Genomic DNA, 27,626 nt, shown 5'->3' with positions numbered 1-27,626 from the left:
GTCCTTGGTCACAGCTAGTTCCCTGGTGAGTGAAAGTGAACTTAAGGCGGGGAAGAGGACTGGTACCATGGAGAAGGCAGGCTCAGCGGAGCAGCACCATGGGCTCTGTTGCTTAGCAACAGGTTTCCTCTCCCTGAGAGGAAGCTCCAGCTCCAGGAGGGAGGTGACACATGGCAGATGATGGAGGATGGGTCCTCAACAGACCCCTTTCTCACAAAGCTGAGGCACGCTGATGTCTGTGAGGCAGCCTGTAGAGTAAGGAGTGGCTCTCCCAGGGTCACGTGTTCTTATGATGGCAATGTGTTGACAGTCACAGCCAGAGATCAGACCTTCTGCAGAGCTTCACAGCCACAAGGGAGGGAGAGGACAAACACAGGGGTGACAGAGAGGAGGTGGGGTGGGAGGCATCTCCCGGGTGCTCCAAGCTACGAACTCACCGCTTATCCACTTGGCCTCCGGGTCATGGATTTTGAAGTCTTCACTGAAAAGATCTTCCACAGTCACCTTCTTCTTTTGAGACAGACTAGTATCTTCCGCTGGAGGAAAAAAAAGAAAGGACAGAGACAGTTAAACACTGCAATGGAGCAGAGACCACATGAGGCGCTGGGATAGCCATTCAGAAATAGCGAGCATGGTCAAGCACAATTCTGGATTGTGGATGGTGGATGAAAGCCAGTCTTGCTTTTCTTTAATGAGACTATCAAAAGCTGTGACAAAGCCATCATGGTTCAGTAAAATGGCCTCGTTCCCTACACACACACACACACACACACACACACACACACACACACACACACACGCGATCCTTTTTCTTAGGCACAGAAATCAATATGTGTCTCAAGGCTGGTAAGGATGATCAAGAGAAAAGCTATGCTTGTCCGAAACAGAGCTCAGTGGTCCCATGTAGACAAGTGGGTTGCTAGGAGTTGAAAGACACAGGAAACATCCTTCAGACATTCAGCCTCCATTGTGTCACCTGTCCCTGGCCATCTTTGGGTTAAGAGTTAGTCCTTGTTCAGATCAATGGACACCCCAAATATGTGTTTGCAGACTCCCAGGACAGCCCTCCCCATCTTGACCGGAAGCACCTGGGAGAAGCTTAGGAAGTTGGTGAACTAATATCCATCCGGAGAAGACATGCTCAGTTAATGGTCCCTCTCAAGAAGGCTTGAAAATCTGCCAGCTTTTATTCTGTTCACGGAGGTCAGAGTGTCCTGGATTTCAGCTCTCCCTCAGAAGAGGCTGTCTCTATTAGAGCCACCAAGCCCATTTATCTGCTTAGGAAAGACACAAGGTTCTCCAGGAGGCCTGAGTGAACAGCTGGAATACCAAAGCTAGGCCGTCCAAGTTACTTCTCTTATTTTTACATGAGTAAGAGACTATACCTTCAATAGAAGGATCCAATACTGTGTCTATCAAGAATGCTTGCTTTCTTCCCTGTCTTCTTAAATGGAAGATGCTAAATTCACTGGATTTCCTTAAAGACTTCGGTCTTCATTTTATCAGCTCTGCTATGATGTGGGGTGATCTCAGCTAACTAGCTGTGCATGAGATGGCAATGATTTTTGTGGCTGTTTTATTTTTTCAGGGGTTCAGGGGATTGAACCTAAGTCCTTATGCATGATATCCAAGCAATCTGCCCCAGGGCACTGGTTTTTTTTTTTTTTTTTTTTTTTGCATTTGGTTTCTGGTTGTTAAGTTTCTGTTTCTTTCCAATTTCTGGTAGTCAAGTCATCTTGGGGCCATCATTGTGCTTGCTCTCTGTGGCTCCATTTGCGTTTTAAATGTTTCTATTTCCAAACATGTAGTGGGTCTGGCCATAGCAAGGAGCTTTGTGGGTATTGCATATGGAACAAAGAATGATCTCTGAATGAAGCTCCTGATGCTTTTAGGATTTCAGTTCATAGGTTTTATTGTGGCACCTTGAAATTCTTCCTTCTGGCTTCTCTGGATGTTACATGTTACAGAACTCACTGGAGAATCTGTGTGTCCCTGTGTGGAGCACATAGGCCTGCCTATCAACTCCCTCTCTCCTGTTACACTAACAAGGGACCCCACTTCAACTGGACCATTTCTGAGATACACTGGAAGTTGTGGATGGACTGGTTTCCTGAATACTAAGTGGAATTACTATGAACAAAAGTCTTGAAAATTGCAAAGAGATACAATCAAAGGTGTCCTTACTGTGACACATGACCAATGGTCACATATGGAACAAAAAAGGTTCCCAACACAACAACTTAAAACAAGCCAATCCCTTCCCTCTCACATGGCTTTCCATCTACCACTGAAGAAACCATGAAAAGAGACACTTTAAAATGCGATGTGTTTTGGCCTCCATGGACATCAGGCATGTATGTGGTACATATATGTATATGCGGGCACTTACATTTTTACATAAAATGAAATAAATAAACTTACAAACTCTTATTTTGATTTTTAAAGGTTTTAATCAACATGGAAGTTGTGGTAGAACACTGTGTGTGTGTGTGTGTGTGTGTGTGTGTGTGTGTGTTTGTTCTATTTAGGCAGGAAACTTAACTTTGCCCCATAAGCAGTTATACATCCCCTAGTTGTTCTCTGCTGTGTCTCTGGGCCTAGTGTGGCAACTATATAATGCACTAACTTATAGTTTGATTCATTCCCTGTGACTTTGGAGGTGCCGATGGGCACGATCAACTAACTGATGTGTCCATGAGCCACGGTGACCCCAAATGCAAGGAAGCTCATGGAGCCTCGGGAGCCAAAGTCAGTCAAACAACCAGAACAGAACAGCAACAGTGCAAGAGCCTTGAGGCTGCCGGGTCTACCTCGTGGTCAACAGGAGTAAGAATGAAGGAGGAATTCTGGGAAGTGGTCAACAGGAATAAGACTGAAGGAGGAATTCTGGGAAGTGGTCAACAGGAGTTAAGACTGAAGGAGGAATTCTGGGGAGTGGTCGACAGGAGGTAAGACTGAAGGAGGAATTCTGGGAAGTGGTCGACAGGAGGTAAGACTGAAGGAGGAATTCTGGGAAGTGGTCGACAGGAGGTAAGACTGAAGGAGGAATTCTGGGAAGTGGTCGACAGGAGTTAAGACTGAAGGAGGAATTCTGGGAAGTGGTCAACAGGAGTAAGACTGAAGGAGGAATTCTGGGAAGTTTCCTAAGGAAAGAACAGTGTAGCCCTGACAGAGGTAACAAAAGAACATCCACACTAGAAAGGGCTACAAGGCAAGAACTGCCAGTGGGTTTGGTATTTTGAGGACACGGTTTATTGGCAAAGCCGACAGCATGTGCAGGAAGCAGCTCAAGATGAAGGTAGATGCTCTCATTATGTTTAGACACTCTGTTAGACGATGCTCTCTTGTGGGTTTCCTTTTCAAATCTGGGGCAAGAGTCTGTTGTAGCTACAGTCCAGGACTCTTCATACCAGAAATTATAACAATGACCTCATTTGGGAACACCGCTCCCTGGTCCTTCATGCCCCAGCTTCTGAAGCTCTACCAGGGCCCCATAGCCCCTCAGGCAGCCTCCACAGCTCTTGCTGGCTTCTATGTCTTTGCACACATCTGCCTGATTCCTTCAGTCCTGTCTCCCTAATTTTGTTCTTTTTCACACAGCTCCTAAATTCTTAAATGTAAATCAGCATATGTTAATTCCTATTCCTGATTAGTTTTTCCAAGGTCAGTGGCTCCTCTTTCTTAGCTTCCATCTTCTTTAATCACATCTATAGTTCTTTAAAAAAAAAAACAACCCAGAATGATGTTTCCCATTTTCCCTCTGGATCTGAATTCCTTGGCCTTAGTCTTTCCTTGGGTTAATCTGGTGTTTCACTCCACTGGGGCCCAGCTTCTGTCATACAGCAGTCCTGGGTTGTGGGGGACTCCTGGCCGTATGGCCTTACACATGATGCTGATGGTCTGGACACAGTGTTTGGATCATGGCTCCCAAGTAGCTCTCATGTGATCTGCTGCCTAAATAGGTGACATAATTTCAGCTCCTCTCACAATGAGCCCAGCTTTAGGACAGGGCACTCCCCAACCTGCAGCCTCTCCTATTCACTGATATTCTCACCCTCTATCATGTGCTTGGATTCTGTGGGTTTCTGCCTGGTACTTCCTTCAAGGATACCATTCCATTCTAGGTGTGTGAGGAACTCATGTTGCTGTTTGTGAGAGCAGCTACGCTTCAGTGTGTTCCTCTATAATTTCTCTATGCCTGTGGCCAAGACAGGGAAGCATACATGCCTAGCTTCCCTCTTAACCCGATAATCAGCCTCAAGGTGGAGACAAGAGAAGTAGCTTTGACACTTGGGATTTCTCCCTATGGGAATTCAGGAATCACTGGAAAGTGATTTTATCTCAGCTCTTTAGCTTGATCCTGGATAAGTGTATGCTTCTTCTAATCAACCTGCCATACTGGTTACCAGGTCTCCTCCCATGGTCTGGGGTGATGCAGACACGAGGGTCAGTATTAAGGTGAGTTGCTCAGTCCCACCTCTTTTTCTAAGATGTTTTTTGGACACTGATGTTGTTAAGTAGAACAAGGTTGAGCATATCTTCTCTAGTAGGGATTTTAAAACTTGAAATAATTCCACCACCTTAGGACATGCTAAGCAGTGGCATCTGCAGCGTGTACTCTATGGTGTCTTATCCCTTCTTGGTCGTTTTGGGGTAGGGACAGTCTTCAAGGGATAATGGCACTGTGTCTCTTATGATCCCCACAGAATAAGGCAGAATAGCCACTGCAGAGAAGGGAACAGGAACCACCGAGACGTCATGTGACTTCTCCAAAGAGGTGCAGCAGGTAGGTAGAACAGCCCAAGTACTCAGTTTCCAATGCGCAAAGGAGACATGGGCTGGAGAAGGCAGTTCCACATAGGCAGTGGGACTCATCTGCTGAGGCTCAGTCAAATGGCTTCTCTTATGTAGAACAGTGCCCTTACAAATACTTCAGAAGAACACGGGGAACAGATGTGGTGGCTCGTATCTGTAGCACCAGCTCAGCCAGGAAGACCGTAAGTTCAAAGCTAGTCTTAGATTCACACAAAAACTTGTCTCAAAAATCAAACAAAAGAGAAGAAGTGGAGGGAGAGGAAGAAATGGGGAGAGGAAGGAAGCAGAAAAAGAGGGAGGAGATGGAGAGAGGGAAGAGAAGGAGGAGGAGGCAGAAGAGGATAGCAACAAGGAAGCTGCCTGTTTACACTTCGGTGTTCGGATGACCTCACTCAGTGAGCCAGCACCACCTGCTCCATGAGGACTGGCCTAACACACGTGGCTTGGCACAAAGGAAAGGGTTCTGTGAGAGCCGAGGGTACCTGCTTGGCTCTGCCAGTGTTTGTCTGCCTGTGCATCCTGCACCAGGCTCTGCCATGAGCTGGAAGCAGCACTCCCATTCAACTTGTATTTAAAGTGCAAACAGCCACCCAGGGACACCTGCCGCAGACACTGCTCACCCTCCCTTGTCCTTATCATAAGGAATGTTTGCAGTATTCCATGAGAACCCAGGACAGGGAGAGCTCAGCAAAATGTAACATGAACCTGGGGCTTTCCAACCTCTTTCCCAGCTAGTGTCCCGCCAATGTGGACAGTTCACCAGATGCCAGCTCTGCTCAGAACCAAGAAGGTGGCATCTCATACCTACACAGAAGCCCTCCAGACAGAAGGGCTGCAACTGTGATCCAGGGGCACTCTTGCTGGGGGATATCTTTCTGTATGCTGTGAATATGTGTTGCTCTGATTGGTTGATAAATAAAAGCTGTATTGGTCTATGGCAAGGCAGCTTAGAGGCAGGCAGAAATCCAAGCAGAGAGACAGAAAGAAGAAAGGAGAGGAGAGAGACATGCCAGCCTGCTGCCCAAGGAACAACATGCCAGCAGACCAGTAAGCCACAGAACATGTGGCAAAACACAGATTAATAGAAATGGGTTAATTGAAGGTACAAGAGCTAGCTAGCAAGAGGCCTGCCATAGACTATATGGTTTGTATATAATATAAGCCTCCGTGTGTTTGCTTGGGTCTCAGTGGCTGTGGGACCAGGCGGGACACAGGAGAAAACTTGTGACTACACACTCTCTCCTACCACACAGTGAGACTAATGCCAAAACAGAGCAAATGTGTTTTTCTGCAGAATTGCTCTGGAATGCACCAACCATGGATATAAAACTAAAGTAACTATGGTTGGGTTGAGAATGACATTGACACGTCCAACCTCACGTGAGTGACAGCAGAAAGGTTATAGGAAAACCTGCCCTCAGCCCCTCTGTAGGATGTTTCTTTCAGACTGGACCATAATGGTCACACCATCTTTTCTTCTACAAAGAGTTAGTGTTGAATCCATTATTGTCTTCACACTTTTATTTTGTATGAGCTTGGCTTTCTTTCCTTTTTCTTCTTAAGGGAGGGACAATGACTTCATCTTTTCAGGAACCACAAACATTGCAGATGCCGAGTCAACTTCTTCAGAATGCAGAAAGCTTTGTTTTTCCAATCCACCCCACTGCTTTTGCTTATTTCATTTCAATAAGACTCAGTGTTGCTGCAATATATTGTTTATGGTTATATCCACAGTGTATAAAAGTCCCACAAATGATAATTTATCCTAAAAGTGTTTTCTTATAAGTTCACATCGTCAAAGCCACCCATGAAAACTAACAGTATATCAGCAGAACTAGACACACTGTACTTTTTCATTAAAACACTGGTAACTAAGCCTTCACCTTTATTATGCATGCCCACAAAACAAAAAATTCTCATTTACTGTTTACAAAGCTTCTGAATTCAATACATCAATAGTATCCAACCTCTTTTCAGGCCCTTCAGTCCATTTCTCCATATATTTAAAATAAATGAAAACTTTAAAATCTATTTATTGACCTTTGTCCTTTAGTGAGTTACAGTTTACCCATGACTTCATCTTACCATACACAGATAGGCTCTGTGTGTATGTGTTCACTTTACCCCTTTATTGAAATAATTAGAAAAAGTGATTGTATTTAAAAGTAAAATAAGACAAAATTCACATGTCAGTTCACTCTGCCAAGGCACTGCTTAGTGGGTTCAGTACAGTCTCAGAGTTGTGAAATCAATATTGTAAATTCAAAGTAGTTCCTATGTTTTTAAAAGAAACTTAAAAAAGGCATCATGCTTCCATGTTTATCTATACTGCAGTGCACAACATTAGCACTTCATTCTCTCTCTCTCTCTCTCTTTCTCTCTGTGTGTGTATGTGTGTGTGTGTGTGTGTGTGTGTGTGTGTGTGTGTGTGTGTGTGTGTGCATGTGTGTGCCCATGCCCATGTATGTGCATGTGGAGGCTAGAAGCTGATGCCAGATGTCTTTCTTTCTTTTTAAAATTTATTTTTACTCTGTGTTCATTGGTGTTTTGCCTGCATATATGTCTGTGTGAGGGTGTCAGAAGCCCTGGAACTGGATTACAGATAGGTGTGAGCTGCCATGTGGGTGCTGGGAATTGAACTCGGGTCCTCTGGAAGAGCAGACAGAGCTCTTAACCACCGAGCCATCTCTCCAGCCCACAGATGTTTCTTTATTGTTCTCTCTCTTATTTTTGAGGTAGGGTCTCTCTTACAGAACCTGGGTATTGTCATTTGAGCTAGGCTATCTGACCAGTGACCTCCAGAGTCCTCTCTCTGCCCCACCTGCCTAGCACTGAGGGTCCTGGGGGTCCAGATTCAGCTCCTCATGCTTGTGCAGCAAGCACTTCAATCACAAAGAATCCCCAGCTCCCCCATTCCTTCTTCTCGGTTGGATAATATTCCCAAGAATTATCCATTCTTTATTAGGAAATCTAATGATGATATGCTCACTGGCTATGTTTGCATTTTCTTTGGAGGAAAGTCTCACCTTCAGATTTTAAAACATGCAAAATTAAGAGATTCACTCTTGAGAGGCAAGAAGCTGCTTGTATGCCAGAAAAATCAAGAGGCCAAAGTATTTATCCCCACAGAAGGCTCTGTGAAGAGCCTGTGTGTGGCTCTGCATCCTCCCAGCCATCTCCACAGGACCAGAGAGAGATGGTGGTGCCTACAAAGGCCCTGCGGGGAGCCTCCTGTGCAGAGGACTGCAGCCCCAGGACATACATGGAAGACTCAGAGCTCCTTCAGAACTGACTTTGTGCAGAAACTTTAGGAGCTGTGATTCAAAGGAGCAGAGAGTCTGAAATGAAGGAAGGCTGCTGAGTCCCTAGTACCTGAGCTGAATCAGACTGATGAACCATCCAGCCACAAGTGCACACTGCCTTCTGCAATAGAGGAGGAGTACAGAGGGCAGCCAGGAGAAGGCCGGCACCTCACTTCTGAGAGTATTTCTTCAACTACACTGAGAAATCACTGGGACTGACGACTCTGCCCTTCACCCCCCACCCCACTCCTGTGTATAACTGTTCATCTATGTGTACATATTGGTGTGCATGCATGTGGAGACTGGAGGGCAACCTTGGGTATCATCAAGAACATCAACCATTTTTTCTTTGAAATAGGCTCTTTGAACTGGAGAGATGTCTTAGAAGTTAGGATTCTTGCTAAGAATCTGAGTTTGGCTCCCAGCACCCAACCTACATAGCTCACAACCACCTGTAACTCTAGCTTCAAGGTATCTGATTCTATCTTCTGGCTTCTGTGGGCACCTACACATATGAGCATTTACCCATGCACACATACATAATTAGAAATAAAGTGAAAGACAATCTTTAAAAATAGAAATAGGGACTCTCATCGGCCTGGAGCTCACAGATTAGAGCTGGCTGGCCAGCAAGTTCCTCCTGTCTCCATCTCTCCTGTTCAGGGATTTTTTTAAGTGCAAGCCATTCCACCTGATGAAACATGTGGGATATGGGGCCCAAACTCAAGTCTTCACAAGATGTAAGTGACTATCCCTTGTAATTAGGGTAGGTGTCTATCTTGAAAGGTGAGAAGGCAGACTGTGTTAGTGCCTAAGGCCATCAAAGACACCCATGTGAACTGATTTTATGGAATGGTGTACCAGCCACAATTTGTTTGTTGGGGCCCTAAATGTTGAGGTGACTATTTGGAGACAGAGGTGGAAGAGTTTCTCTATGTTCAGTCCTCTGCCACCCCACCCCCCGAGAGAGAGAGAGAGAGAGAGAGAGAGAGAGAGAGAGAGAGAGAGAGACAGAGAGACAGAGAGACAGAGAGAGAGAGACAGAGAGAGACAGAGAGAGACAGAGAGACAGAGAGAGACAGAGACAGAGAAAGAGACAGAGGACAGAGACAGAGACAGAGACAGAGACAGAGAGGAAGACACAGCAAGAAGCTACCATCAGCAAGCCAAAGGGAAATCACAGAGAACAACCTCAGGTGCACCCATGAGTTGATGTATTTTGTTACAGTATCCTGACCTGACCAACAAAACTATTGCTATCTCCAAATTTCCCTTGACCAGCACACAAAAGCACAGTGTTTTCAGGTAGATGCTAGATGATGCACTCATCCTAGCTTGCTTTACATTCAGTTAGCACATCCTCTGTAAGCACTCATACTGTCTACTCTCCCAATCTTGTAGAAATAACCCCATAGAACTGCAAAGAAAACAGTTTGCTTAAGGATCCAGGGTCCAAGTAGCAAGAAGCTAATTGTAGCTCTTGATGTATCTGAGGAAATCAGACTATATTAGACGTGAGTGCTTGACAGCAAATTGTTTAGTGACACACTGTAACCTTTCATAGCTACAGCCACACTTCCAGAGTCTATGAGGAAAATGTGAGAGTGAAAAATTCATTCAATGTGTAATCGTGGTAGTTTGAATAAAAATGGCCCCATATGCTTATAGAGACTAGCACTATTAGGAGGTGTGGCCTTGTTGGAGGAAGTGTGTCACTGGAGGTGGGCTCTGAGGTCTCAGAAGCTCAAGCTAGGCCTAGTGTCTCACTGTCTCTTCTTGCTGCCTACGGGTCCAGACACAGAACTCTCAGCTCCTTCTCATGTCTGCCTGCACGCCACCATGCTTCCTGCCATTATGATAATGGACTAAACCTGTGAACTGTAAGCCAGCCCCAACTAAATGTTCTCCTTTATGGGTTGCCCTGGTCATGGTGTCCCTTCACAGCAGTATAAATCCTAACTAATACAGTTATTAATATTTTTCATTTAATAAGAAATCTAGTTATTATTTCATTGGAGATTTTGTTAAAGGGAGAGAAGAGATTTGAAATCTTTTCCATAGCTGAGAGAAAGCCTAGGATGCAGGGCCTAGGTGGTGGAGTATGTGCCCATGGTGGATTAGGCTTCCGGGCACAAGAATTTCCCAAGATACAAGAGATACATGGAAGATGGACGGACACAGAATGTATATATAAAACCATGTTCACAAATTGTTATGAAATAAAGGGATTAAGGATTTCATTTAATGCCGTTGAGTAAAGAAAAGGAAGGCAATGTAATGAGGTGACTGAGTTTCAAGGTTGGCAGTCCATGAACACAGGGCAGTAAACATAATATGAAGACTGAATGAACTAAAGCCAGAAACAGTGAAATGATAACGTCTGAGAGCTGCATTTCATGACAGGAGAAATGGACTATTATGGTCATTTTTGTTACTTCATTTACTTTTCTACTGTTTGTTTTAAAATTTATATATATTCTTAACAACAGTGAATGTTAATAAAGTCATGTGATGGTTACTCTTGATCACTAAATTGATAGAATTTAGAATCACCATGGAAACAAGCCTCTGGGAATGTCTGGGAGTTTCTAGATTAGGTTAGACCCACTCTAAATGTGGGTGGCTGGGGTCCTGGGCTGAATCAAAAGGGGGAATGTGAGCTGAGCACCAGCATCCATCTCTCTCATGCTTCTGCCCCTTGCCTTCCTAACCACGTCTTCCTGAAGTTGCTTTGGTCACGTACTTTGTAGCAGCAGCAAGAGAAGTAAATACTACAGTTATGTTGTGGCCATAGCTTGTATTCTCACCTAAATGTAGAACCTCAGCCAATGTGTGTAAATGACCCATCAAACCAAGTCAGCCGACTGAGCCTTTCTAATGACAAAGCATATGGCAGTGTGACCCAGGCATGCGGGGCTCCCAACAGAGAAGGGGTGGGTGGTCAACTCTTGAGCAGGAGTAACAAGGGTAGACCTATTAGCTCAGACCCCTGTGCCATGCGGTGTACTCCACACATACCCTGAGAGGAGCCTTAGTTCTAGAAAGTATCACCTGTTCCATGGAAAGTACATTTTAAATCCAAACCTTGCTGGCCCCATTGATTGATTTCTGTTTAATTGCCATCTCTGTGAATTTAATTCAGACTGTGCATGAAACTTTTGTCTGTTGAGTACGTATCAGGAGAGTAGAAACAGAAATGAAAAGTCAGTGTGGGAGACAGGCTTGTCTTTTTCTCTCAAATTTGAAAAAAAAAATCACATTAAGCTGAACACATTTCTATTCTTTTCCCAATGGCAAACATGAATAAGAACCAAACTCTCAGCCAAAAAGAGTGCTCTGGAGGACAAGGAAGGAGCCAGGGCTTGATTACTGTGGCACTGGGTGGAAAGAGTGGAAGGGGAGGCGTGGGCAGATCAGCTCAGTTCTCACCTTGAGTACACAGCTCTCTCTAGCCCTGACTTCTCAATCTGCAGAGTGGGCATGGGCATCCATGTCACCTTGAAATAGGCATCCCACTGTGACCATACCAAAGCATCATATCTAACACTGGTTGTGGTAGAGGTGGCAGAATACTATTTTCACACAATGTTGGGGACAGAGGCAGAGGCAGAGGCTATCTCACTAGACCACATCAGTAAATAACGTTCCTTCCTTGGAGCTCTGAAGAAACATCTGCTCTGATCTTCAGCCTCCTATCAGAGAGCCTGGATCCAGTGAAGCATCATGTCTGCCCTTGCCTCCTGAGGACCTGGATATCTCCTCTTCTGTCCCTGTCAACTCTGTCTGTCCATGTGCTTAGAATCTGTGGGATAACCCAGGATAAGCCCATCTCAAGATGCCTCAAATAACCACAAAAGATCCTCCCTTTCTTTGCTGTGGAACATCCCCATGTCAGGGGTTCGAATGGGAAGATCTTTGTGAAGACACTGTCTAGCCCACCACAGATTTCTCTTCCATTTGCTACCAGCCAGGACTTTAGAAGTCCCTCTGCATATATAGTAATAATTCTTTTACTGAACTCAGAAGGATGTGAAGAATCTGGGCATGTAGTCTGCAGAGATTGCTTAGCAGTTGAGAACACTTGGTCTTCTTGCAGAAGATCCAGCACCTACATGGTGGCTCACAATCATCTGTAATTTTAATTCCAGGGCATATAATGCCCTCTTCTGACTTCTGCAGGCATTACATTCATACACTCAGGCATACATACATCCGCATACAGTTAAATAAGTACATTTAAAGAAAAAGAATCCGAGTAAGAAGAGGCAAGTGGGAAAGAGGCTGGTGAGTCTCAATTCTATGCATGATGAATTAACAAACTCTGGTGATTTTACCACAAGGTTCATTCAGAGAGGCCCAGTGTTTGTGGGATATGAACCCATGATGTGAGAAAGTCCAAGTGCACTGTTGATCCCTGCAGATGTCCCAGCTGCTGGGGCCAGTGGGGTTTAAGGAGTAGCTCTGCTTCCGAAGAAGTTGGTGCTCACTTAAGCCTGGATCATGCTCTGGTCCCTGACCTGCCTGGTTCACTGTTGCCCATTTCTCTTCAGTTTCATTACACAAACATCTCTATGTTTCTGACTCTGAACTGTTACTGACCTAGACTCCTAAATGCTTGCCTTGGTAACTGCCCTGCCAGACGGCTCACTAAACCATCACCCAGTATAACAGCCAGTATCTCGGAGTGCATTGTTCTGGATGTGTGTTACATTAGTTTATAATTTTCCAATATGCTCTCTTGGTGACAGGCTCCAGAAAAAACAGGGAGCACCACATTAAGATTTACTCCTTCCTGTGGGTTATGTGTCTTTAAAATTGGAGCATAATGGAGCAAGGCCTGAAAAGTGTCCTTTACAAGTAAACACACGGTTGTGTTTGCGTTGGCTGGTGGCCTTAACGCACACATGAATAATAAGTGTGTATTGTCATTTCTTAAGAAAATGGGCATTTAGTGCAAGGGTTCCATAAATGAGCAAGTTACACTATACATTTCTTCTAAAGTTAGTGAAGAGAAGTCAAGGATGCTTCCAAGGACCCAGTGCTCAGTGGAGTCCGCAACTCACTTTAAGGTTAGTGGCTGCAAAAACCAATCCTTCCGACAGAACTCCTTCAGGTCTGCTTCAATTGCAAGAGTCATTTGAATGCACTGTTCAGGTTCAAGGTTTGCAGACCATGGACCTTGGGTAATTCAAATCTAGGGGTCTCTCTTGTGTGGTGGGCATGCAGGGCTGCCTCTCTTCTGCTCACTCCACAGACCCACATTCCCAAAAGCTAACACAGCCATAACTTCTGGGAGACACAGGTTCATCAAAGGATTTGCCTGCTGGCTAGTCCCAGAGACATAGCTTCTTTAGTGATGGATAAAGTGAGTGTTCCTCCTCAGTTCCCTGTGTGGGTCACATAACACACGAGGCCAATGAGCTGAGGATGATGGTAGAGAGAGGTGCAGGCAAGCTGGCTGGGGCTGACCTGAGCCACCAAGTTAGACAAGGACTTGCTCTGTGGAGCAATCCAGACACCTTCAAACTCCACAAAGTTAGTGCCCATTCTGCTGCTCCACACACATAGTCTTGTTAATGGACATCCACGATGGCAGATTGCTGAGGGCTGGGCTGATCCAAGGCTTTCCCTGAGGCCCTGATGATTGGAGAAGGAAGACAGTTTCTTCTGTAAAACCAGGGATGTGCTTGGCAGGTCAAGTAATGGCCTGGGTCAGGGCCTTGGGAGAGGTGCAGCATTGGCTCCTGAGAAACCAACTCTTCCCCTTAAAGGGCTGTGATTTTCATTCCCAAGGCCTCTGTGTGTTCTGTCTGCAGTGCTCTTGAGAGACACTGTGTTCTCTTCATGCAACATTGCTTGATTCACCTCCTGCTGACTTTACCCCATAGTATGATACTTTTCCACTGACTCTATCCCATTTTTCCTCTGAAAACTGTATATAAGATGCTGTACTTCTTGCTAAACTTGCTTAGTATAAGGCACACCTTGTGTAATACCTCCTAACCCCAACATTTACCATCTCTTTATTTTTTGATCCCTTGGTTCTCCCCTTCAATGATCTGTTATTGAAGAATAACCTGCTAGTCCAGGTTAGCAGGTGGTGGACAGACATTCAGAAACATCTAGGGTGGGTTCATGTCCACCTTCTCTTTCCTCCCCAGGGATAGGATGATGTAAAGCATTTATCAGATTCTAGAGATGGTTGTGATGGAGACCTCTTTATAGACAGTGGGAGGAAACCAAGACCAATCTCAGAGCTCAAGTCTGGTGTCCATGTCGCTCCCTCTCTGTTGCCACAGCCTTCCTTCATCAGTCTTTCCAGCTGACTGAGCACTCACTGTGGTCTTCCTTGTCTTCCAAGCAAGGCTATCTCTGAACAACATGCACGCTAGTGATGGTTCAGGATGACTTCCCAGACTTCTCTCATCTCCAATGGGTACAATTTTTTCTCAAGGGCAAAGATGAACAAGTATGTAATTTCTCAGCAAAGACAGTTGGTCATGGGCATTGTATTTTAATAGAACTGTGGTGACATTCCAGCACAAGTAATCTGTACTTTAAGTTTCTACTACCAAACACTAGTTGATCTTTACTTCTGGAAACTTCAGTGTGGCCTGGTCTTGAAGCCAGTCTTCAGTGTGATCCTCAAAGTCAGTGGCTTTCTCATTATATTTCTCTGGAGTGTGTTTAGTGTGAACACACTCTGTTCAGAAGTCTATTCGAGGCAAAGTCTGAAACATTCTAATGTAACTCAAACTCCATCATGACCCTTTATAGTGCAGGCCATAGTAGTCAGTCTCATCAGAATGTAGGAATTGCAGCTGCCTGAATGGTACACACCAGGTAATAGTGTGACCTATTATAGACAGACAGTTACTGTAGTTAATAGCTGAAAATTAAAAGGGTAACTTTAAATCTATTACTCAGAAGAGGAATTTGGAAAAGAACATGGCCCAACAAGGGAGAAATGCATGACAACCAGAAAGGTCATGTTCCCTTCAAGATCCTTCAGAGAGACATGGATAGTGAGTAATTGGTGACTATCAGCCTAAACCACAGAGCAAGGTACTTTGCCTGTCAGAATCACCAAGAGAACCTCCCAGAACCCCATTGCCCCAGAGCACCCCCTCCAGCCAGATCCTGCTCGCCAAGTTGGAGGTGGGTTGTAAGTACTGGGGAAGGGTCACAGACAGACCAAAGCAAATGAGCCCAGAACTGAGTGTGGTGGAGTGAGTGTGTTCTAGACTCTGAGTTTCCAGGACACAAGGCCAGAATCTGCAAGTGCTTGGAAAATGCACTTTAGAAGTTTTCTCAAGTCTATCAAAGTGAAAACAATGGTTGGGTGGGGGCAGGGGCAACGCCATGGGGCTATGCCCCAAACTGCTTTCATATATCCCCACGTATGGCCACTCTTTTGAGGACTCTGCACTGCAGTCCTCTTCCCTCCTGTGGTACCCTGAGCTCAGCCCCACCCTGCTCTCCAGTTTTATTTTTCTTACTGATAGCAACACTTGGGACATCTTGCCTCCTTGCTTTTAGCCCAAAGGAGAACACACATATTTACACTTTCTATATTTGCTCGGTGCTTAGCAGAGAAGTTGCAGCTCCTAATGGGATTATTAATGTTGGAAGGAGGACAAGCCTGGCTCTGTGGGCTCTTCTGAGGATATTCCACATCCAAGGGGATCTGGGGACACTTCACAGCAGTATAGGTAGAACACCTGGCACCATTTTCAGTGTCAAGACAAAAGCTTTTACTTTGTTCTAGGAGAGGGAACACAGAAAGGGCATGCCAGGAGAGCCCTACAGCATGGCTTCTGTGTTGAGCATTCAGCTTGCCTGGTCCTCTCAAGCCTAGGACACATAGTTCCCCAACATCACAACCTACAGAAACAGACATCACCCACAGATGTCTCTAGAACCAAAGGGCAAGAAAGGCTCAACCATATGTTTATTTCAAGAGAAGCGTAAAGGAAACAGCCCCTTTCAACGCCTTCTTGGAATATGCAGCCTCACTCAAGGCCCCAGCAACCTTCTACAGTATCTTTCTCTGACAGCTGAGGTCACCATCTGGCAAAAACTTTGCAGTGACTGTATTCTCTACTGGGGCTAGAGGGGGCTGCTCTGTGGCTGCTCCTATGGCATGGAAGTGATGTAAAGTTCCATCAGGGTTAGCTGTTAAGAAGGTTCCAGGAGCCACTTTTCAGGTCTGGGGATATTCATTGCCCTGTGTACTATGGCTGTGTTGCCACCAGCCGACTCCATCCACCACATTCCACTCCTGAGTAATGCTCATGAGAGCCCTTGATTCTGGGGCAGGTGGACTTGGCAAAACTTCACATCAGGCAGGAGAGTCTCTGAAACCACTACCCCATTCTAAGTCCCCAGGAAGTGTGACATGACCGTGGGACCAAAGCTGTGAAAGTCACTTGTTATCAAAGCACAGCTCTGCTCAAAGGAAAGCAAAGACAGCCCCATGCTCTCCAGATCCAGAGAGAGTCCCAGCTCATTCGTATTAATTAAATCTCTGCACTTGCTCTGGTCCCTGCTGTATCCACTCAGCAGCAGCACTCACAAAACAAGTGTTTGTCTTTCTAATCTGTCCACAGTCCCTTCCACACCACTCATCCAGATTCCAGCCTCTCAATCAATGTTTTTGTCCTGTACAAGTGGATAAGTTCCAGGTCGCTCAGGGCAAGATGAGGACCTGTCCTGCAGAACTGCTGTTGAAGCCTCTTCAGCACTGGGGGAAATGTATGGTATTCCATACAGAAAGGTTCATATCTCATGTTCTTTTTTTATATAACTATCCATCATTTCTCACTGAGAGTTCCTGACTCAGGGGGAAGAAGACTTGACAAAACTTTAAGAGACAAGGGAAGACTCTCTTGCTCCCAGAGTCTGCTTTCAGCAAGCTTCCACAGCACATAACTTACTGTGGTGGTTTGAATGAGAATGTCTCCATAGGTTCATATGTTTGAACACATGGTCCCCAGTTAGTGGCTCTGTTTGGGAAGGCTTAGGAGGCGTGGCCTTGTTGGAAGAAGTATGTCACTAAGGGTAGGCTTTGAGATCTTAAACACTCTTGTCATTTCTACTTCGCTCTCTCTGCTTTGTGCTTCTCAGCATCCTTCTCTAGCCACCATGCCTGTTGTCTCTGCCCTGACATTATGGGAACTAACCCTCAGGAACCATAAGCCAAAATAAGCTCTTTCTTCTATAATTTGCCTTGGTCATGGTATTTTATCACGCAACAGAGAAGTAACTAAAATTACCAGTATAATATCTATTTGGAATTCTTATAGTAATGTGAGGAAATCAAAGCAATATTAAGAATAAGCATTTAGCAGACTTCATAATTTTAAAACAGCATAAAGCTGCAGTTGTTAACATGTTGTGATATGGGCATATCTGCAGACACGTACATCAGTGGATTGGAACGGAGAGTTCTGTACTAACTCTGCACAGCCATAAAGTGGCTGTCACTATACAAGGGGATGGAAAAGTCAACAAACCATGTGGGTGCAACTGTGTGTTCACACACAGAGAATGAGGTCTGAGCCTTCCCTTACACCACCACACAAAACTTACTCACTGTGGATCAAGGATGTAAATACAAAAACTAAAACTGTTAAAATTCTTAGAAGGATAACAGGAATAAATCTCTGTAACCTTAGACTAAAAACACATCCTTTACTATGACCCATAACAAATAAATAACCAAAGAGGAAATAGAGTTTTGTCAAACTTAAAGACTTTTGTGTATTACCAGATACTATCAAAGAGGATGGAACATTGGATCAGTGGTTAAGAGTTTATACTGCTCTCCCAGAGGCCTGGACTTTGGTTCCCAGCAAGTCTTCTGGCCTTTGAAGGCACTTACACATACAAGCTCAAACCTATACACAGACATACACACTACAATTAAAAAAAATAAAATTTAGAAAAAAGATACTATTAAGACAGTGAGGGCCTGTGAGATAGCTTGGCAGGGAAAGGCACCTATCCCCTAGCCTGGTGACTGGGACACAAAAGGACAGAACAGATTTCCCACACATTGGCCTCTGACTCCACTCACACTCAGGGGTACTGATGCACTTTGACTGTCTATAAGATCTGTGGGTTTGCGTGTTGTTCTGTTAATACAGGTGTATTTCATTGACTTTTGTATGTTGACTTAATACTTCTGAATTAGGATAAATCCCACTTGGCCATAACATGTAATATATTTTTAAAATTTTATTATTTGCGTATGTGTGGCTGTGTGGCTGTGTACATGGGCACATGAGTACAAATGCTTATGGAGGTCAGAAGAGGGCATCATCAGAGTTTCTGGATCTGGAGTTTCAAGTAGTTGTATGCCACTTGATGTGGGTACTGAGAGTTGAACTTGGATCCTCTCTGACCTTAGCAGCAGAACCATCTGTCCAACCCCCTGTAATGCCTTTATACACCACTGTGTTAGCTTGCTACTAGCTTTCTGTGCATCTGTCTTCACAAGGAACACTGGTCTGCAGTTCTTATTTTTCCTGATAGTGTCTACCACCTTTTAAAAAAGTTACCAGTTTATTTCACATCTTGGTCTAATGGGTCAACCACTTGTCTGCATTTGCACCTACTTTCCGTTCTCCCACACTGCAGTATCTACTCACTTTCCCACCCTGAAGTCTAATGCATGTACAGCCAGCTCACTGAGGACTGGAATGATGCTGTTTTTGCACCTGCACATGAGCATCTAAAGTACGCTGATGATGGAGTAAACAGCAGATACTGCTATCTATGGCCCCTGTGTTGTCCGGTGACATTTCCACATGGCCAACTTACAAGCAAAGGCTTCCTTTCCCACCTCTCTGGGAAGCCCACCCCACACCCCACTTTATCCACAAATGTGGAGATAAAATTAAAAAACTAAACTAAGCTAAAAGACCTTTCCATCCCCGAGGCTCCCAAGTAATTCTGTCTCAGCAACTCCACAGGCCATGTAGGTGAATGCAATGCAACATTAGATTCTAGTATGGTTTTACTTACCTGAGAGAATTTTGCCTCTGGATCCATCAGTATTTAACTCCATCAGTGTTAACTAATAAGTAATTTGCCCTTGGTTCACAGTCATTATGTGTTGCTTGAATATTTTCTTAATTTATCCTTTCTCTAACACCCAGGAATACCATGGGATATATTAAATGTGGTACATGCACACAATGGAGTATTACTCAACATAAAAAATGACATCATGAAACTCCAGGCAAATGGATGGAACTTGAAAATATCATCCTGAGTGAGGTAACCCAGACTCAGAAGGACAAACATGGTATGTACTCACTCATAAGTGGATACTAGATGTAAAGCAAAGGATAATCAGACAGCAACCCACAGCTCCAGAGAAGCTAGGAAACAAGGAGGACCCTAAGAGGGACGTACAGATCACCTTGGGAAGGGGAAACAAAGATCTCCATGAACAAACTGGGAGTGGGGGCAATAGAAGGGAAGGGATGGGGGATGAGAACATGAAGGAATGGGATGGTCAAGCTGGAACAGGGACAGAGTGGGAGAACAATGAAAGAGATTCCATGATAGAGGGAGACATCATGGGGATAGAGAGAAACCTGGTGCTAGGGAAGTTCCCAGGAATCCACAAGGATGACCCCAGATTAGACTCCTAGCAATAGTGGGAGGTCATCTGAACTGGCCCACCCTGGTAATCAGATTGGTGAATACCCTAACTATCATCATAGAGCCTTCATCCAGTAACTGATGGAAGTAGGTGCAGAGATCCACAACCAAGCACCAGGCTGAGTAACAGGAGTCCAGTCAAAGAGAGGGAAGAGAGACTATATGAGTAAGGGGGGTCAAGATCATGATGGGGAAACCTACAGAGACAACTTAACCAAGCTCATAGGAACTCACAAACTTTAGACCGACAGCTGTGGAACCTGCATGGGACTGGACTAGACCCTATGTATACAGGAGACAGTTGTGTATCTTGGTCTGTTTGAAGGGTCCCTGGCAGTGTGATCAGGATCTATCCCTGGTGCATGAGCTGGCTTTCTGGATCCCATTGCATATGGCCAGACACCCGTGATAAAGTGGGGAGGGGCTTGGTCCTGCCTTAATTGAATGTACCAGTCTTTGCTCTCCCCACCATGGAAGTACTTACCCTTTTGGAGGAGGGAGGGGATGAGGTGTGGTTGGGGGGGGGCGGTTAGGTGGGGTGGGGGGAGCGGGAGAAGGGATAAGAGGGGGATCTGTGGTTGGTATGTAAAATGAATAAAAAATAAAAAAAGAATAAACCGTACAGTCAACAGATACTTAGAAAATATCCCATAGCAAAACTGCCCATTTTAAGATGTTTGTGACTGCATTTCTGAAAGCATCCATACCTGGTGTCAGCAGTATGACTGAGGTGACGATCAAGGAGCAGATGACCAGGATGACGAGCAGTGCGATTGCGATGCCTTTCCAGTTTCTCTGCGGAGGGTTGCTCCCCACCAGCTCCTAAAAGAACCACAGGAAGAGAGAGGCCGGTGAGCGTGACAGGGGAGACAGGCCAAACCAACAGGTGCCATTTCATTCATGACACAGGGCAGTGTCGGAAGCCTCGGCCAACTTTCAGACTGCCACTAGCTGCTCTCCAGCCCTTCTGCCTGAAGCGCCCTGAGGACCTGCTCTGTCCCTCCTCATGTCAGGGAGAGACTGTCTCCACAATGAATCCAGCATGAAGCCCTGTTTAGGAGAACAGCCCCCTCACAGAATACCCTCATGAACTAGACTACTGCACAGGCTGGCCTGGAGACTTTCTTTGTCAAAGCCCCATGGAATCTCCATGGAATCCCACTCCAGTGTGATGAACATTGCCAGCCCCAGGTCTTCTCTTCTCCCTTTCTTTCTTTATGTCCACACTACTAACTTTGACCAGTAGCTACCATGCTTGAATATTAAGTTAGCACATACTGTGTGTCGGCTTCTATATGTGCCACTTATCAAGAGCCTGGTATTCTTTCTACAGTTCTGTGAGTAAGCTGCAGCATTCCTCAGGTCTCACTTCCCCGGGCTCCTCACCTATCCTAGTCTCTCAGCACCCTCATGGAATAACATGTGTATCTTTGCATGGGTGCAGGGTGGGAGGGATACCTGGAGACAACACTAAAGGATGTCAAAAGATGAACAAATCTAGGAACTCAACAGGCTTATGGCATAATGAGACTAAACTTTAGTTCCCTTCAGATTAGGATTGTCATATAATTTATGATCCTTACTGGGATTCCTTGAAAAAACAAATGAGGCATTATTAATATCTAATAATAAGTACTGCATAGAACAGTTGAATAGTAATAATTATCATTAATTCTACAGAAAATCTATACAAAAACAAAGGACACATGACCTCAGTGCAGCTATTTATACCATTGATCTGAGAATATTGCCTTTTATAATGTCCATCATTTCAACTCATATTAACTAAGCCAAAATGAAGTAGGATAGAGATGGTCTCTAAGTAGATACATGTATAAACACATCTTCATCAACCACTAGATGTTCATTCGAAGGTATAAAATGACCACAAACCAATAAAACAGATACTACTTGATTAGTCATGTGCCTTTTCTGGCTCAAACACACCCAAATATAGTATCAAGTCATGGCTGTAACTTAAGAGAACGTCAGGTGATCAGGTATTGCTTTGCTATTTATCACCATCACTGCTAAATAATGCAGTGACGTCTCACATACAACAGTAAGTGAACTCAGAAGGGCCTGAAGAAAGAAAAGAGCTTTCTATTGCACTCTAAGTTCCAACATGAGAAGTTGGGGCTTTAGCTCTTGCAGGGAGGAATGGGGCAGCTTCTAGCATTTGGAGACCAGCATTCATCAAGCTGCAGACAGCTATAAATGTTTCAGACACACACATTTAACACGCTTGCCTCACGTGATGAACACATGGCCTCACATAGCTAAAGGGACAGCGGATGCAGCACCTGGCAGAGGTGAGAGATGAACTAACTCCCAGCAAACAAAGGCATCTCTGCAACAGAAGGCTGCATTATTGGGGGCTGTGATACAGGAGGTGGCAGTGATGGCATGGGTACAACTTGCTGGTCACGATGGGACAGTGGGTGGTTCCATGTTTTATTTTTTTGTTGCTGAAAGCAGAGGGGTCAACCAGATGGCCCTCTCACCAGGGAGTAGGGAGTATATTCAATCCTCTCCCTTTCAAGTCCCTCTATCAAGCACTTTTTAGAAGCATGAAGAGATTACAGGACTCTGACTCCCCATACAGGAAAAAATAAAACAAATACCAAACAAAAACAACAACAACAAAAAAACGAAGATTAGGCAACTAATAATTTTAAAGGTTTGCAGAGGGTATGCATATGCCAGCAGCTCTCTGGGCTGCCCGTGAGTAGTCTATCTTGCTGCAGGGCCAATTCTGACACTGTCCAGCTGGCAACCCCTCCCACCCAGGTTCTCCTCTCCTCAGCCCTGTGTGTCTCACAGGTTCTTCTGAGTGGCTTTGCTAGCTGTGAGTGTGAGGGGTGTAGCCACGAAGTGCCAGTGAAGGCTAGATTCAAGGGAACAACTCTAAGACACTTCATGTGAACAACCAATTAAAGGAGACTGGTGTGTGTGTGTGTGTGTGTGTGTGTGTGTGTGTGTGTGTGTGTGTAAAAGCACAGTCCTGCCCTCTGTAAAACCTCTGTTGATCAATCAGACTTTCTTTAGGTTAACTAGCCTAACTTTGGAAGACTAGCAATTCATCTCAAAGAAAGAAAAGGAACAGATACTTCCCAGGACCATCAGGCAATGCTCTCAAGGTCCCTCTTCCTCTGACCTCTATCCATTGCCTTCTACCATGCTTGCTCTAGGTTTCTTTCTGTTTCTAGGACAAAAAAACTCTGCCTAAATGCAACTTAAGGGAAGAAAGATTTTATTTACTTGGCTTACACTTCCAGGTCATAGTCTACCACTGAGGAAAGTTAGGGCAGGAGGTCAAGCAAGAACTTGAAGCAGAAACCATGGAGGGACACTGTTTGGGGCCTGCTCACATTCATGTTCACTTAGCTTTATTATACAGATCAGAACCACCTGCTAGGGAATAGAGTTGCCCACAGTGGACTGAGTCCTCTTGTATCAGGTAACAACCAAGATACTTTCTCATAGACATGCCCATGGGCCAATCTGATCTTGTCAATCTCTCTATTGAGACTTCCTTCTCAGGTGACTAAGCTGTGTTAAGTGGACAGTTACTGCTGCTTTTCCTAGCCAGCTCTTGTGGCTTTTGGGGTTGTCTGGGCTCCACTCACCCTTTCTCACGTATACTTAGGAACTCCTCAACTTGACTGCTTCATATAATGTGATTTCATATTATTGACTGAGAACATAGAGTTGGGCATCTTATTTACCCTCAAACAGTCAAGTACCACCACCCACCACCCAAGCTTGAGCTGTGACTCTAGCAACCTCTCTAGACAAAAAGAAAAGGAGGAAAATTATGGACTTCTATAGTTCAACATTTCCTTTTTTTTTTTTTTTTTTTTTTTTTTGCCTACACACCAGCTCAAATTAGTTCAGGCTGCAGAGCTGCACTGTTCTCTTAAGAATCAACCCTAGATTCCATCAAGGGAAGCAGTTCAGTACCTTGCTCAGCCTGGTTATTCTTTGCTTTACATCTAGTATACACTTATGATTGAACATTCCTTGGGTATATGCCCAAGAGTGGTATAGTTGGATCTTGAGGAAGATTGTTCACCAGGTTAGCCTTGGACTCACAGAGATCTGCCTGCCTCTGACTCTCAAGTGCTAGGATTAAAGGTGTACATGCCTGGCTATTGGCTTAGAATTAACTAACTAATTTGCCAATTTTTAAAAACAATATTCTTTGGAAAGACCAGCAATCCAGCTGTGGTGGCTTGAAAGAAAATGGCCCCTAAAGGGAGTGGCACTATTAGGAGGTGTGGCCTTGTGGAATAGGTGTGGTCTTGTTGGAGGAAGTATGTCACTGTGGAGGTGGGCACTGAGGTCTCATATATGCTCAAGATACCACCCAGTGTCTCAGACAACTTCCTGCTGCCTGTATATCAAGATGTAGCTACCACCATATCTACCTATATGTTCCCCGTCATGATGATAATGGGCTAAATCTCTGAAACTGTAAGCTGCTACCTCAGATAAATGTTTTCCTTTATAAGAGTTGCCATGGTCCTGGTGTTTCTTCACAGCAATAGAAACCCTAACTAAGACACCAGCTATAGGCAGTTATTCTTTCCAGGAAAAATGTAGGTGGTGTTTAGCAAACTCAGACCCTCTAGAGTCCTGCTGTCTTTTCTGTCCCATGTATTACTATCATGAGCACTTCCCTGAGCAAAAGCAAAGCCCAGCTCCAGGGCTGGTAAGCATGGCACACAGGAGATCCAGCTGCTTCCAGGACCTTTCTGACTTTGGGTATCAGTTTACCAAGAAGGAAGTACAGTGATTCGCCTACAGCTGGTGGGGAAGGGAGCTAAGCAGATCCTCAGCAATGATGTTGGTCTAACATCATCCAAGCAGTAGAAAGACATTCAGCACGTGTGGCACAAAATGGAAAGGGAAACACTATGGGCAGAAGGGTACAAGTAAGGAGGCAGGGGAAGGAGCAGGGAGAGGAGTGGATGGGAGGGGACCTGTCAAAACTAAGTATTATGAAAATTCCTCGAGGAAACTTGTTACTTTGTAAATTAATTAAAAATAAGAAAAGCATTTAACAGTGGAAGAATTATTAGACACAGGGATATAATGAGATACTCTTATTTTTCCATTTTCAAGTGTGTATGCATTTAAGTGTGTGTGATGCATATGTGTGCACACAGGGGTGGGAGTGCATGTACATGTGGAAGCCAGAGACTGATGTCAGGAATCGTCCTCCATTGCTCTTCCACTCTCTTCACTGAGGCAGGATTGCTAGATCAAACCCAGAGCTCATCAATATGGCTCGTCTTCTAGCTAGCTTGCTCTGTAGCTCCTATTTCCACCTTCTGAGGCTGGGATTGCAAGTGGCCTGCCATGCCCACCCAACATGCACATGAGTCCTGGGGATCTAGACTCCAGTCCTCAGGCTTGCATGGCAAATGTTTTGACCACTGAACCATCCCCCCAGCTCTTATTAATGCTCATAGTATCGTAATTATAGCTGCAGCCTTAATCCTCCTCTACCATGCAACCTATAGTCTTCAGAATCACTCATTCTGGGATTTGAATGCTGACATCTTGGTGGATCCAGGGGAGAGTGCTGTTGGTTTGTCTACCACAGTGGTTTATTCCATGGTATTCGGTGCAATCGGGCAATCAAAGAACAGCCCACTGCTACATGCACAGCATGGGCAAGCCTAGCAAACAGAACTTCAAGTGAAATAATCAGAGTCTAAGGAACATGTCATGAATGACTGATATCATCAATATAAAAGCTCAAAATGAGCAAACCTATAAGTCAACTAAATCAACAAAGATAAGGGAAAGGGAGCCATTTTCCCAAGCAGGGGACACATGGTGCAGTGGGCATGTACTTGGTACTGGGTGTGGCTGGACTCAGTCACAGATGATGAAGCCCTAGGAGCAGCCTCAGACAATGCCAGCCTCACAGATACTCTCTTGCTTTCTTTTTCACCTAAATCTCAATGGGAAGCTGGTGGAGCATTTCTTAAGCCATCCTCAGCAATTTCTGGAAGTTGGACATCAGTTAATGATTCACTTTGTTTATTGACATCAAAAAGAGATGTGCTGAACAGGTTGGAGTTTTCCCCATGCTGTAGTGTGGGAAACACTAGGCCAATGTGGAATCAGAGCCTTAAGGTCCAATGTGTTCCAGGGCAATGATAAGAATCACTAGAAGAAAGTAAACAACACAAACCCTAATGTAGGACCTTCCATTACATGGCTCTGTTCTATTGTCTGGATGCATTTTCTTCCTAATATTTATTCTCTGTGAAAAGCTTGGACATAAATTTCTTTTATGGATCACAGACCATTTACTATAAGTGGAAGGTTGCAACAAATTACAAAATCAATGGTGCATCCATTTTGAGCAGAAGAATGGCCTTCTGATCATTGCATTTCCATATTTGGAGAACAAATGACCACAAGATGGCAAGAACAAGTCTTAATGACATTTAGCAACTGACATGTGTCCATCACTAATCACTTGGGAGCCTGTTGCATACCTGGGCCTATTTCTCTTTTACTGGCTCATTGACTTCATCTTCCTCATTGGTGACTCCTATCCTGGTACTAAAAACACAACACAGATAATAATAACTGGGTATAGGACAGACCTAGGTGAGGAAGAGCACATCCGGGTAATGCTGGCCTCACACAGGTGAGGAGGCTGCACACAGATCCATCTCCCAAGAGGAACTTGGGGCAAGTCTGAGTTTTGAAACATACCAGGAGTTGGTATCATTTCTATCAATCATTCCTCTTCTCCCTCTCTTTCCTCTCTACGCTTCTTCTTCTTCTCCACGTCTCCCATGCTTACTCTGCATCAACACCAAGGATCCATGTTACACTCAACTTTTCTCAGTCTGCTGTAGCCATGGACACAAAAGTGACACCAACAAAGCAGTTTCAGAGTATAGGCATGGGTCCGAGAAACCAGGAAATTTAGGCATCCCAAGAACCATTCATTCTACCATTATGGGATGGACCCCTCTGCAGGGCAGAAGGCAGCAGCACTTTGCCTAGAAGTAGATGATGCAAATGACCTGCTGAGTGCCAGGCTGTGGCATAGGCCAGCAGCTCAGGACAAAGGAGAAGAAATGAGGAAATGGGAGAAGAATGAGAAACAAGAGAAATGGGAACATCCAACCCAGGAGAGGACACCGAAGAGAGGAAGCATTTAAAAAGGAATGTGGGAAGAGGTGGGGGTCAGGAGAGGAGGGAGGGAAGGGGTAGACTTATGGTAGCCTTTTAATAGTAGCTATTTACATAGCATATTTTCAAATAATTTCTACCTGAAACACGGAAAAATTTTACATGTCAAGAAGCCAAATTAAAGTTATCGGGAAGTTGTATGTGTCAGGATTACTTCTTAAGCTAAGTTCAGACTGTTCCTGCTTATTTCAGCTCTCTCAGCCCAGCTGAGAGTTTTGTTTTTGTTTTAATGACCCAATGTCTTTACTCAGCTTTAGCAAGTCTGAGGGCATCTTCCTTTCTGCTGTGTGTAAAATGGCTTTTTAAGAATCAAACGCAGCTTAAGATATCCTAAGGAAATTTGAGGCCTGAGCGTTGACACAGCACATACAACATGAAAGGGAAAGCTGGTATTTTGACTTGACCTCAAACAAGAGATGAAAGGAACTTGCCAGAGACGAAAGTGGGGCAAACAGTGATTATTTTGTTAGAGATCTGGACCCATAAGAAAGGTCGTGGTAATTAGTGTACTTATCTGGATCAGGGTGGAACATAATTAATGCTTTCATGTATAGCATCTTTGGATAATCTGAAGGTTTTTGGACAAGAGAAATAATAATTACATATTCC

General features: G+C 44.6%; 1 protein-coding gene across 6 annotated transcripts in view; it reads right to left on the bottom strand.

Moving 5' to 3' along the window:
- The window catches only part of Dpp6 (dipeptidyl peptidase like 6), an 883,656-nt gene that overhangs the window by 306,605 nt on the left and 549,425 nt on the right, over positions 1-27,626 (bottom strand). For all 6 annotated transcript variants that reach the window (XM_052721907.1, XM_052721909.1, XM_052721906.1 and 3 more), the window contains exons 2-3: positions 20,498-20,612; positions 438-536 (exon numbers count right to left, since the gene is read on the bottom strand). In XM_052721907.1, coding sequence (XP_052577867.1) covers positions 438-536; positions 20,498-20,612 — 214 coding nt within the window. The remainder of the gene's footprint in view (positions 1-437; positions 537-20,497; positions 20,613-27,626) is intronic.

The sequence above is a fragment of the Peromyscus californicus genome, unplaced genomic scaffold, assembly GCF_007827085.1.
Source record: "Peromyscus californicus insignis strain IS unplaced genomic scaffold, ASM782708v3 Scaffold_6__1_contigs__length_162567912, whole genome shotgun sequence".
NCBI classification, from domain to species: domain Eukaryota; kingdom Metazoa; phylum Chordata; class Mammalia; order Rodentia; family Cricetidae; genus Peromyscus; species Peromyscus californicus.
This window is presented reverse-complemented; position numbering and strand designations above follow the sequence as displayed.